Genomic DNA, 11,327 nt, shown 5'->3' with positions numbered 1-11,327 from the left:
AATGAAACAGGTAAGCAGGAAGACGTTGGTGAGGGAGGTAGAGGGGTGGGTTGAGAGTGTAGGAAGAAGATGGGAACAGAATTCTACTCATCTAGGCACACTGGAGATTGATAGAAATACATTTTCTTTTGAACAGTTTAAGTTAGAAAGGTAACATTTGTTTAGAATTTGTGAACTTTGTAAACTGCATCTCTGTGAATACCCAAGAGATAGATAGAATGACAATGGCACATAGACACAGTGGGAGGCTTATATCTCTCATTGGATGAGAAATGCATCAACTAAGGGAATTTCATTAAAAAAATTGCAAGTTACATTTTTCAATTGAAATTTTGACAGGAAGTTGGCAGTGAATGTTCTATGCCACGTCATTAAGAATCTTACAAGAAGCTGATTCATTACAATTGGATAATAAAAATAGATCAGGCAATTCTGAGACCACATCTGAGGTTGAAAGATATCATAAAGAAAACATGAAATGTCCATCACCACACTGTTCATACTTGAGCCTTACTCTTTATATGTACAATATATATGCTTCACAATGCGGAGATCTTTAGCACAATACTAATAGATGTCACAAACTGACCGTATTACAATACATAAACCCCATAATAATCATAATAAGTCAATAGCAAATCAGGCAAGTCAATTCATTACAAGATAAGTTCCTGCCTTTATGCACTAATGTTAGTGAAAGTGTCAACCTGAGTAGATAGCATGTTTCTGACTTCATGCTTCAAGTAAATGTTCTCACTAACATTAGTGAAGAGAGGAAAATATACTCAAAGAAAAAAACTTGAATCACTCAGATTTGCCATATCTTCAGGTATAGAAATGTAATGTTTCCTTAAGTAGTTTATCGAGCAACCTAGCATTAAATTTGGAAGCTCAGTAAAAATATTATAGCACAAGACAACAAGCCAATAGGAATCAGTGGTCTCCCCAGTTTGCTGCACTTGGAAAACAATGTTTCCTTGCCCTAATTTTGACAGGTGACAATGCCAGAGAACATTTGGTATAAAAATAAAGAACTTATACATGATAATAGATTTTTTTTAAAGTAGGCAGTTAACAGGACTAGTAATATTTTAAATTTAGTCAGCTGAGGAATGTTTTGGTAACTGAGGGATACCAGGTCATTGTGCGTTGCTTCCTCTTTAATCCACGATACGATATTTTATACATATCCATAGTACATAACTTTAATGTTTCAAATCATGATATGATACCAGCACACCATGATTCCAAAACACACATCCTCTGTAAGCTGATAGTTTTAAAGATTTTGGAAATCCTTGATCATATCAGGAGGTCCTGGTACCATTTTGTAGCATTAAAATGACATGAATATTTCCTCTAGTGAAGCATTAAGGAAGTATATCACAGATTCATGGCATGTGAAAGAGAAGGAAACCATATGCTTTGATTTATATTTCAAGAAAAGATAAATATTTTTTGAATTATCACTGAGTCAATGTCCCTCAAAGGGGAAAATAGTTATTTTATACTTTCTCCTATGAGCATTGAATTCTTCCACATACTTCATGAGCACCGTAAAAGAATTTTATAGCAATTGCTTTGCCATTCCTTGTAAAAAATATTTTATATTGACAAACCTGAAAATGTGAAATCGGTTGAATTTGCAATTAAAAAATGACACACGTAAATTGCAGAAAAAGATGAATAATCCAAAAATATCACACATTCAAATACACTGAAATATATATCGACTGGCTAGTGATTCCATGTATATGGTCCAACAGTCAATAAACATTTGTTGGGCGGAGCTGAAAGCATGTAGCACTTTGACACTGGAGATTTAACAAGTTGAGCAGTATAAACAAATAAAGAAAAAAAATTCTTCAATGATACAGAGGGCTTCTTCCAACATGAGTATAGATCAAAAATAAAATAACGTTGAGTTCTTCATTCTTGACTTCAACAAGTTCTTTTTTGCAACTGACCAGAAGAAAGTGATCTTGAGTCCGAATATTGAAAGCAGCCAATAGTATACGTACATGGAGAGAAGGGAAGAGGTAGAGTGATAACTGGTGCGTTCCTCATTTTGAGGCTCCTTTGAGTTTGTCTATGAGTGCTGAGACTCTTTAAACCTCTTTAAGTGTTATTTGACAGCCTCCACTTATGTCCTTTATTTGCACCAAAAATGCAGCATGGTTGCAGTAATGCTGCACAATGTTGTCATCCATGTTTACCAAGATTCTGTAGGAGGGAAAATGGAAAATGAGTGTTAATTAGAGCTCACTAATTGTGGCCAAAGTTCCTAAGCAAAAACAAACCCACTCTCAAGGGATAGCTTTTCACCACACATGAGTCATGTGAAGAGCATTTAAAAGTACTTTTAAATAACCTTTAATACTGCAACCTCCTTTATGTGGCACAGCAAAGTGGCTAAAACCATAGTCTTCTGTCTGACTAGTGCTATATCTATTCTTTAATGAGCCTGTAGGTTACATGCTTCTAATGAGGAAGAACACTTTGAACTTGCATTTTGCTCCTCAACTATGTTTGGTTTAGAATTCAATCCCATCCCTATTTGTTACAAATCCAGCTACATCAAAACCAGTTGCAACTTGTTTGGAAAATCAGAGCTAAAATAAACCAACTAGCTTACAATATTTATAATTTCTAAATTTAAATACTAAATTCCTTCCAAAGAACTGGGAACACCTGTTTTGTGTTCTTGCAATGAGTCATTGAACAAGGACCAAAATCAGTGCTCAAATCAGCAAGGCCACATTCCAATCCAGTCACGAACAAACATTCCAAGGTTATTAACTATTTGTGTGCATTCATTTCCTCTTACCCACCTACAATCCCTTTTGTTTTGCAACACTCATATTAAAATTATCAAACCCATAAACCATATCTCAGTTTAACGTTAATGCAGGCTCTCACACTGACATTTTTATTATCAGGTTGAATAAACACATCAAGGAAGGTTTCAGAGTCATGCTTGCATTCCTGTCCTACCTATTGTTCATAGTTAAAAAAATGTCCTTTTTGTCATTCTATATATGGAGCACATATGATAAAAGGTGCAAAATTTAAAAATTTAACAAAGACGTTACTGGGAAAAAGTATCTTCCGAATGAAAATGTAAATAAGCTTTGAAATTCATCTTGTAATATTGAGACTGTAATCATAATATAATAGCTTCCCAGAAATACAGTGAACAAATGAGTGAAAAACGTTTTAAAGGAACAACACTGGAACTATTTTGAGACTTCATGATTGTTGTGAGTCTTCCCCATGTACTATAGTTTGTGTCGATCTAAGGCACTAGCTGCGTAAACTGTGTAGCGTAATTTGGGAGTAAAGTCAGCTAATGTGTATTCCACGTGACACTACTTTGAGGAGGCAGTCTGAAAATGCTGTTGCTACCGAGCAATAACAACTGATGTGAGGTGAATTTTTAAAATATCTGCCTGGACTTTGAAATATATATTAAATAGAATTGCAACACAAAAATAGATCATTTGTCCCAAACATCTTGTGCTGGGGTTTATCCTCCACACATACAATAGTTCTTGTTGCATGTCTGAGATTTTTATACTCTTTTCCTTCATGCATCCACCTAACCTATTCCCAAATGTTAGCATGGTCTTTGTTTCAATTATTAACGCCAGTGGCACATCCCACAGTCACGAGATTCTATGTAAAAAGGTTCCCTGTGCTCTCTGTTCTCAATCTCTTACATTTAATCTTAGATCTTTTTCCCTTCTTTCTATGTCCTTCAATCACTGGAGTTGAAATTTTTCTCTCTTCTTTATCCATCCCTTTATATTTATTATGATATCAGCAATTGTGATCCCATCCTACTTGTCCAAATTACTCTCATAATACTGGGTTACATACAGGTACAAATTCAGAAGCAGTAAATGAGATGCAGATTCATCCCAGGTGCATGTTTACCATCAGTGTCTATATTGCTGTTGCCATTCATAATGCAAATATATCCATGTATTCAGAAATGTATAAACATAACAATATGCGCATGCCAATCAATAAACAATTCAGGCCATAAGTGAACTCGCTCTGCCAAGATCTTTTTATGAGAGTTCACACCACTATTTAAATTTCCCCAACTACAGATAGCTCACAATATCAGAGCTGCCTGCAGTTTATATCAACTCACAGTGGAAAAACTCCATTTCAAAAGCATAAGACGCTGCATCACTTTCAAACCATGGAGCTTACTCATGATTGGTTTGTACCTTAAGTATAATTTTAATCCAGTATTACTCTTCTTTTAATATCCCATCCATCACTTCCCCTACCTGCTGTATTTGTTTGTCTATTTTTGTTACTACATAATTGTTAGATGTTTCCATGTTTTTCATTTGATTACTTAGTCTATATACGAACGTTTTAATGTAAGTTACACTACAATTCAGCTTTCGGTCTGTGAACATGTTTCTTGAGTAAAATATCATTATTGCCAAAATACCATTATGATGTAGTGTTTCTTGATAACCGAGATGGTGCCTAAAAGGGAGAGTCACTCCATGGATGCAAGTAATAAGTACAATTGCCCTGATTTTAGAGTTGTGCCTGATATGAAACCTACAGTTCAAGAACAGAGTTTTGTCCTAGCCATTACTTCAATTTGTGTACTTACCAGCCCACTGGCAGTCGCTACTAATATGGCACTGTAATGAGACATGTACAACACAGAGATAAAATCTGTTCAATTACTCACCCTTTCATACAATTCTTGTAAACTTTGCAAATTCTCTCCTCAAGCAGTCCATACTTTTCTGAAATCTAGGTCAAGAACATCAAAATACAATTGTTAAAAGGTCAAGCAAAATTGCTAAGAAGGTCAACTCTGTTTAGAGGTTTATATAAGTGTGTCATAATAAGGGGTGAAAACATGGAAAAGAAGGACAACATGATATTTACTGTTGCCTTTTAACATTTATTGTAGTCCTTATTCTTTTAAATACATTTTCCTAAATAAAGCATTATAATCAAAGACAAAAACAAGTATTTATATAGCACCTTTAATGCAATTGAACTCCCAAGGCTCTTCACAGAAGCGTTATAAAACAAAATATGACACTAAGCCACATATTAGGGCAGATGACCACAAGCCGGTTCAAATATTTTTAAGGAGTATCTTAAAGGAGGAAAGCAAGGTAGAGAGGCAGAGGAATATAGGGAGGAATTCCAGCGTTTAAGGTTAAAGGTCAATGATCTTGTTAATGAAAGGTTAATGATCTTGTTAAAATAGCAGGAGGGGAACATGTTAACACATTGATATGTCAATATTACATTGCAGTTTTACCCCATAAAAACTATTTTCCAATTGATTTTCCAGATGATTTTTGTTGGCAAGTACTTTCCAAATATGCACTTTGGACCATATTTTTCCACGTCAATTTTCTTCCACCTCTCCTTTACTCTAGCTCTTATTGACTACAGTTCTACAGCTGCCAGGCACACTCTTGGTGGAATCTTGTTGAGGTGTCAGGGGTCTTGTGCTGCCTCTTTTTGGGAAGCCCCGCCAAACCACAAGCCAATCAGGCAGTGACGAGGTCAGTGGCGGGCCTTCCCCTTGAATCAAGACCCTGGGGGCGAAAGTGTCACATACCAATCAGAGGCCAGCAGCTCTTGTGCTCAGCAGTGCCCGAGGAGTCTGTGGCTGCTGCTGGAATGACAAGCACCAGGGTCTCAGGATTGCTGAGTGACCCGGGCCACAGGTAAGTAATATGGGGGTTGTGGCGTTTGGCGGGGTTGGGGTTGTGGGGAGAGGGGCATAGGGGATTCAGCAGCATTGTCAAGGGGTGGTTCACAGCAGGTCCCCACCACTGTCCCCCAACTTCCCAACGCTGAACCCCTCGACCAGGCACTGAGTGTCTTTGATTAAGGGGCTGCTCCCCTGGAGGTGACAAGCAGCCCACACAAGTTTACCTGTCATGTTCTCTGCATGGTGATAGGCCTGCCTGCAGCTGGGTGAATACCAGGAGAGGTAGGATGAGGCCCTTAAGTGGTCATTAATTGGCCACTTACGGGTCTCAATTGGCAGCGGGCGGGAAGGTCAACCATGGGTCTTCCGGCCCAGAACTTAAATTTGGGCACAGGCAGGAAGGTGCTGGGGTTCACTTACGCCACTATCCAGCCTAAGTACACGCCCTTTCCCCCTCCAAGCTCACCACCAGCCAGAGCACAAGATTCCTCCCGCAGACACCACCAAAGTAGCCAAGCCTCAACTTGTCCTCACCTGACACCCATATGCACACACTTCTAGTAGGCCACTTGGTAACAATCAGGAGCTGGAATCCTGATCAAGTTATTCCTCCCTAACTCAGGGACACTGAAGCCAATTGTGCCACTCATAAAATCATGTGAGCTGAGATCAGCTAATTCAGCATAATTTAGAGACCTTGTTGTTTCATATACTCTTGGCATGATTGCTGGCTTCTGGTATGCTTAACCTATCTTACCTAGAGAGACTGCAGTCTTACTCTGGTACTTACTTTAAACTTGTTTATTTAAGATAGGTTACAGAGTAGGTATGTCTCTCCTGAGTACAGAGTGTTCCATCCTCCCTCCCAAGGGTCAAGTACATGCATGCTGATGTCACTGAAACATCATGGTCTGCATCAGTCATTAGCATTGCCATACTATTAACACATTACACTACATTTCTGGTCTTTATGGCTCAGGTACTCATTGAATAAACTTGCTAAATAGTTAGGAGGATCCCCCAAAACTATTTCTTATTGTCAGGATGAATGTTAGTTGAATTCTGTATCTATATGGTCAAACCACATGGATGTAATGAACAGTTGGTTTCTGCATAGAGTTGAGACAAGGTTCTCCCCCAGGGTGATGATAAAACACTTCATCCAGAGATCAGTATTTCTCTGCAGTTACAGAGATGACATAATTTTAATATTAAATACCCCATGAGTAGAACTAATCTCCTATTACAGCCTTCTTTTGCATCAGAGAAAAAAAAGGGTAAAATAATCATGTGACAGCTAAGCGACACTATTTGTCTCATCCCTTGTCAATACCCCTTTCTGAGCCCTTTTAATGTCACAGGAATAGGTGAAAAGCAAACAGCTAGTGGTATCACTGTGGGCAATTTTGACTTTATAGATTGTGTGAAGTGAGTGATTGTGAATTGGTAGCCTGTTTTCACACCCCTCCCTATTTTTATACCCCTTGAACTCAATGGGGGTAAAAGTAAAACAGACTGCCCCACAGAGCCAGATGCAAATCGTTCTGAAATTCTTCAATTTGCTGGAAATGCCTCTGTAGGTTAACACCATGAAATAGTACTTACACGTTGAATTTTTCCTATTAACCTCAGTACATTTTGAAACAAGATATTCAATAAGGGGAATTAAGTAACCTGATACTAACAGCACTCTTCAATCCATTAAGATTAGGCGTCTTTAACAGCAGTGCATCAAAAACTTCATCTGACTCCCTCCGCACGTATAACAGCACTAGAAGGAAATACAGATATGTTTTACTTATATTATAATTTACACGTGGTCATTATTCATCCCATTTTCCAAGGAAAACTATGCAAAGCGAAGAATCAGTATCAAGATACTACATTATATTTACACTGTCACGGACAATGATAGAATTGCTAAATATAATTGTTTATTAAAAGTTTAAAAATTCAGAAGGATTTGAGAGCTGATTTGCCTTCAATAGCTTTCAAAACTGCACAATGCTCCAATAACCTTTATGAAGTGATTTTCTATATTTAACAAAAAAACTATTAATGCTCAATGTTTATTCTGTGCACTGTTGTATTAAGTTTGACACTGTACATTTAATGGTGGATCTACTCTGCATGCGGCAGCAGATACATTTTAATCCAAACTACATGCGCACAGGATTCATTCATTCCTAATAAATAAGGATTTTGATGACAGACTCTCTTTTAAATTAATAACAGCATTAGGGAGTTTTGTTCCTGACCTGTGACCCATATATGTGACTATATTAAATGATATGAATCTATTATTCATTATAGATGAAGATATAAAAAAAGCACTTTATATTCTGTAATCTTCAAAAAATTGAAAAATGAATTGTACTCTCTATATTTTCAACTTGGGAACAAATGGCTAATATAAAATTATCTGGAGAGAAATCTATCGTGTACTGTAATTTAAATATTTTGATTATATATTTTGTAAATATTCTTTATTACATAAATATTTTGCTTAATTTCTAGTTTAGTGAGATATATCACTAATTGATAAATATAAAATAAAGGGAATGTTTATTTTCAGCAATATTTTAATAATTATTCAGTTCAGTTTTCATGTGGGCAAATTCATTTTGGTGATAATATTCAAGAAGTTTTGAGTAGTTTTAAATTTCAATCATAATGAACTCTCACAAAGATTAGCTACATATGAAGGTGACATAACTCATTAACCCTCACGCACCATCCACGAGAAGCAGAAAGGCCTGGATTTTCACAATGACAGAGAGCATCTCCATCATTGCAAAAATGGCGGAAGAGGCCGAAATCTGGAAGTCCTGCCCCGGAACATGGCACCTACCATTTTGAGGGGGGTGGGAATGGGTCCAGGTCAGGATTCGCACATGTGCATTTCACAGAGGCAGCCGCCCATATAAATCAGTGGCTGCATCCAATCATGCCTAACTTTGGTGACCATAGGTGTGCAAAACATAACGTGTGCAGATTAGACCTGGTAGGAGCAGACCTAAATTTTGTGGAATCCTCTTATTACATTTGTTGTTAAAAGTCACAAATCAAATACAAACATATTTCACAATCTTAATTTTAAACAGTAAATTGCATTATCAGATAGCTATTTATTAGAGAAGCGTAGACTAATTAGTTAAAATGGGATAAATGGGAAGGGTCTGTATAGTGAGTGAGTATAAAACTGCTCAGTTGGACTGTACAGCAGGAAAGCCGTTGAATACGTGGCCAAATCTTCCTCTGACAACTCTCTGGTTTCTGATTACATTACTGTTTAGTTTGGTGCTGCCTGCAGGGATACCAATGAGAATTGTCTCTTTTAGTGATGCACAAGGGCGATAGAGTGTCCCACTGTTGCCTTTGCACTGCTAATCCTAACATTTGGGGTACCATCCACAGCAATGTTGTACATATGTTATGAAACTTCAAAATTAGTGGTTGTTCAATTCAGGCGACTCCTCTAGTTGTCATAGTTTTAAACTGAAAAGTAGCTCAAATTTGTACCTTAACCCAGTCTGCCCATAGCAGATCCTTAAAATAGCAGGTGGTGGGGTTTGTGACACATTCCATTTTGACACCACTCATCAAAAAATAGGCACAGTAAGATTGCCAACTGGGCTCAGGCAGGGTCCAACTTTACGTTCGAAAGTTAATATCTGCTGATTGGGGCCAAACTGATAGCTAGAATTGGTGAGACTTGGCAGAGAGATAGGAAAGATCGAGGTAAATATTTTCATTGATAATTCTTTTCTATGGATTCCTGGCAGGTCAGGAGAATCAGGAGTGCTTCACTCATCCAGCGAGGATCCTTGGACCTTCCCAGCCCTTTGCTTTTCTCTCCCAGCGATAGCATCACTTCTCAAATCCCCAACAATCCCCCAGCACTAACTTTATACTACACATTGTTTCCATGGGTTTCTGGTGGTGTCAGGCTCCCACCCAAATTTCCAGTCCAGCTTACTGGCCCTGAAGCAACTCCTGCTGGCTTAGGGACAATGCTGCATTATTCAAGTGAGGCCTAGGAGTTAAAATGGCCCAAGCAAAACAATTCTCCTCAAGTGCTTCCCTCCCACTCTGTACCCTGCCCACCATGAACACAAGGCGTTAAAGACTGTTTTCGCTGTACCTCTCTCTGGTTCACAAAACCTTGCTTGTTTGACTGGCGGGTCCAATTCATCTTTGTACAGAACCTTGTTATCCCTTTTCATTGGAAACCTGCACGTTAAAAGCACACGATTATAAGTGATACACAATACTGTCAGATGCCACACAAGAATGCAATTGCAGGCACACTGAGGGAAATACAAACATCCATTCTCCATTTACATTCTAGACATGTGGTCTATGGTGGAAACTGAGATTTCAGTTACCTGACGTGATTTTAGATGGTTCGAGTAAATCTGATTTTTTTTTTAAAGGGCTTCATTTCACTGCAATTCTTGGACCTGCTACAAAGTTGGTATGTTGGTCACTGGCCACATGTAACCCAGACCTTGTCATCATATTCAACCAGAAATGCCTGTCCGAAATTGGTGTTCTTTGCTGTGTCAGTGCAGAACAGGACTACATCAAGGGCAGTCCATAATTGGAGTCCACGGGGTGATTTCATGTTATTAATCTATGTGAATAATTGTTGGTGGTGCCAATCTCAAAATGTATCCTTTTAGTCATGTACAGAGAATACATATGTAATGGCATATTACAACCCTTGAATGTATTTACACTGTAACTACCCATCTGAGACTGGTAGCTGGTGTTCAGGTTCAGTCAGGCTGAATCCTGTTTCCATTGATTGACTTCTGCCTGGTTAGATCCTGTTTACGAGAGGGCTCTGCAAACACCTGGATGCATGATTGTCTCTTAAAGTTAGAAATGTAAATGTTTGCAGAACAGGTGGGAGTGAAATCTCTGATACATTTAGATTGAGGTTATTGCAAAGTCGTAACAGTTGGTCCCTCCAGTGCACCATGGTTGCAGTGTGTGTTATCTGCAGGATGCACTGCGGCAAATTGCCAAGGCTTCTCCGACAGCAAATCCCAAATCCGCAAGCTCTACCAGAAGAATAAGGTGCACAGACGCATGGGAACACCATCGCCTGCAAACTCCCCTTCAAGTCACACAGCATCCTGACTTGGACATAAATCACTGTCCCTTCATTGTTGCTGGGTTTAAATCCTGGAACTTTCTACCTAACAACACTGTGGGTGTACCTTCAATACATGAACTGTAGCAGTTCAAGAAGACCCCTCACCACCGACTTCTTGGGGCAACTAGGGATGGGCAGTAAATTCTTCGACATTTTCTAATTTTTTTAATGTCTGAAAAGGAGGAATGTACAGGGATGTGGGGAGAGGCCTCAGGAGTGGCAGTACGTGAACTGCTCCTTAAAACAGCCAGCACGAATACAATGGGCAGAATTTTCTGCCTGTCGGGTGGGTGGGCCCGACCCAATCTCCGGCGGGCAGGGAGACGATCCCCACCGGAGAAGCGGGCCCCGCCACCAATTTACGTGGGTGGGTCAATTAAGGCCCGCCCAGCGTGACATCCAGCAGGAAACGCTACGTGCTCCCTGTGCGGGCAGGGGGGTGGGCTCCCC

At 38.9% G+C, this 11,327-nt stretch overlaps 1 protein-coding gene across 3 annotated transcripts in view; it reads right to left on the bottom strand.

The window, feature by feature from the left end:
* Nucleotides 1-496: 496 nt before the first annotated feature.
* The window catches only part of LOC144695964 (grainyhead-like protein 3 homolog), a 92,432-nt gene continuing 81,601 nt past the window's right edge, over nt 497-11,327 (bottom strand). For all 3 annotated transcript variants that reach the window (XM_078567086.1, XM_078567085.1, XM_078567087.1), the window contains exons 13-16: nt 9,858-9,946; nt 7,399-7,484; nt 4,724-4,788; nt 497-2,223 (exon numbers count right to left, since the gene is read on the bottom strand). In XM_078567086.1, coding sequence (XP_078423212.1) covers nt 2,109-2,223; nt 4,724-4,788; nt 7,399-7,484; nt 9,858-9,946 — 355 coding nt within the window. In that variant the 3' untranslated portion in view covers nt 497-2,108. The remainder of the gene's footprint in view (nt 2,224-4,723; nt 4,789-7,398; nt 7,485-9,857; nt 9,947-11,327) is intronic.

This window comes from Cetorhinus maximus, chromosome 21, assembly GCF_964194155.1.
Source record: "Cetorhinus maximus chromosome 21, sCetMax3.hap1.1, whole genome shotgun sequence".
NCBI lineage: Eukaryota > Metazoa > Chordata > Chondrichthyes > Lamniformes > Cetorhinidae > Cetorhinus > Cetorhinus maximus.
This window is presented reverse-complemented; position numbering and strand designations above follow the sequence as displayed.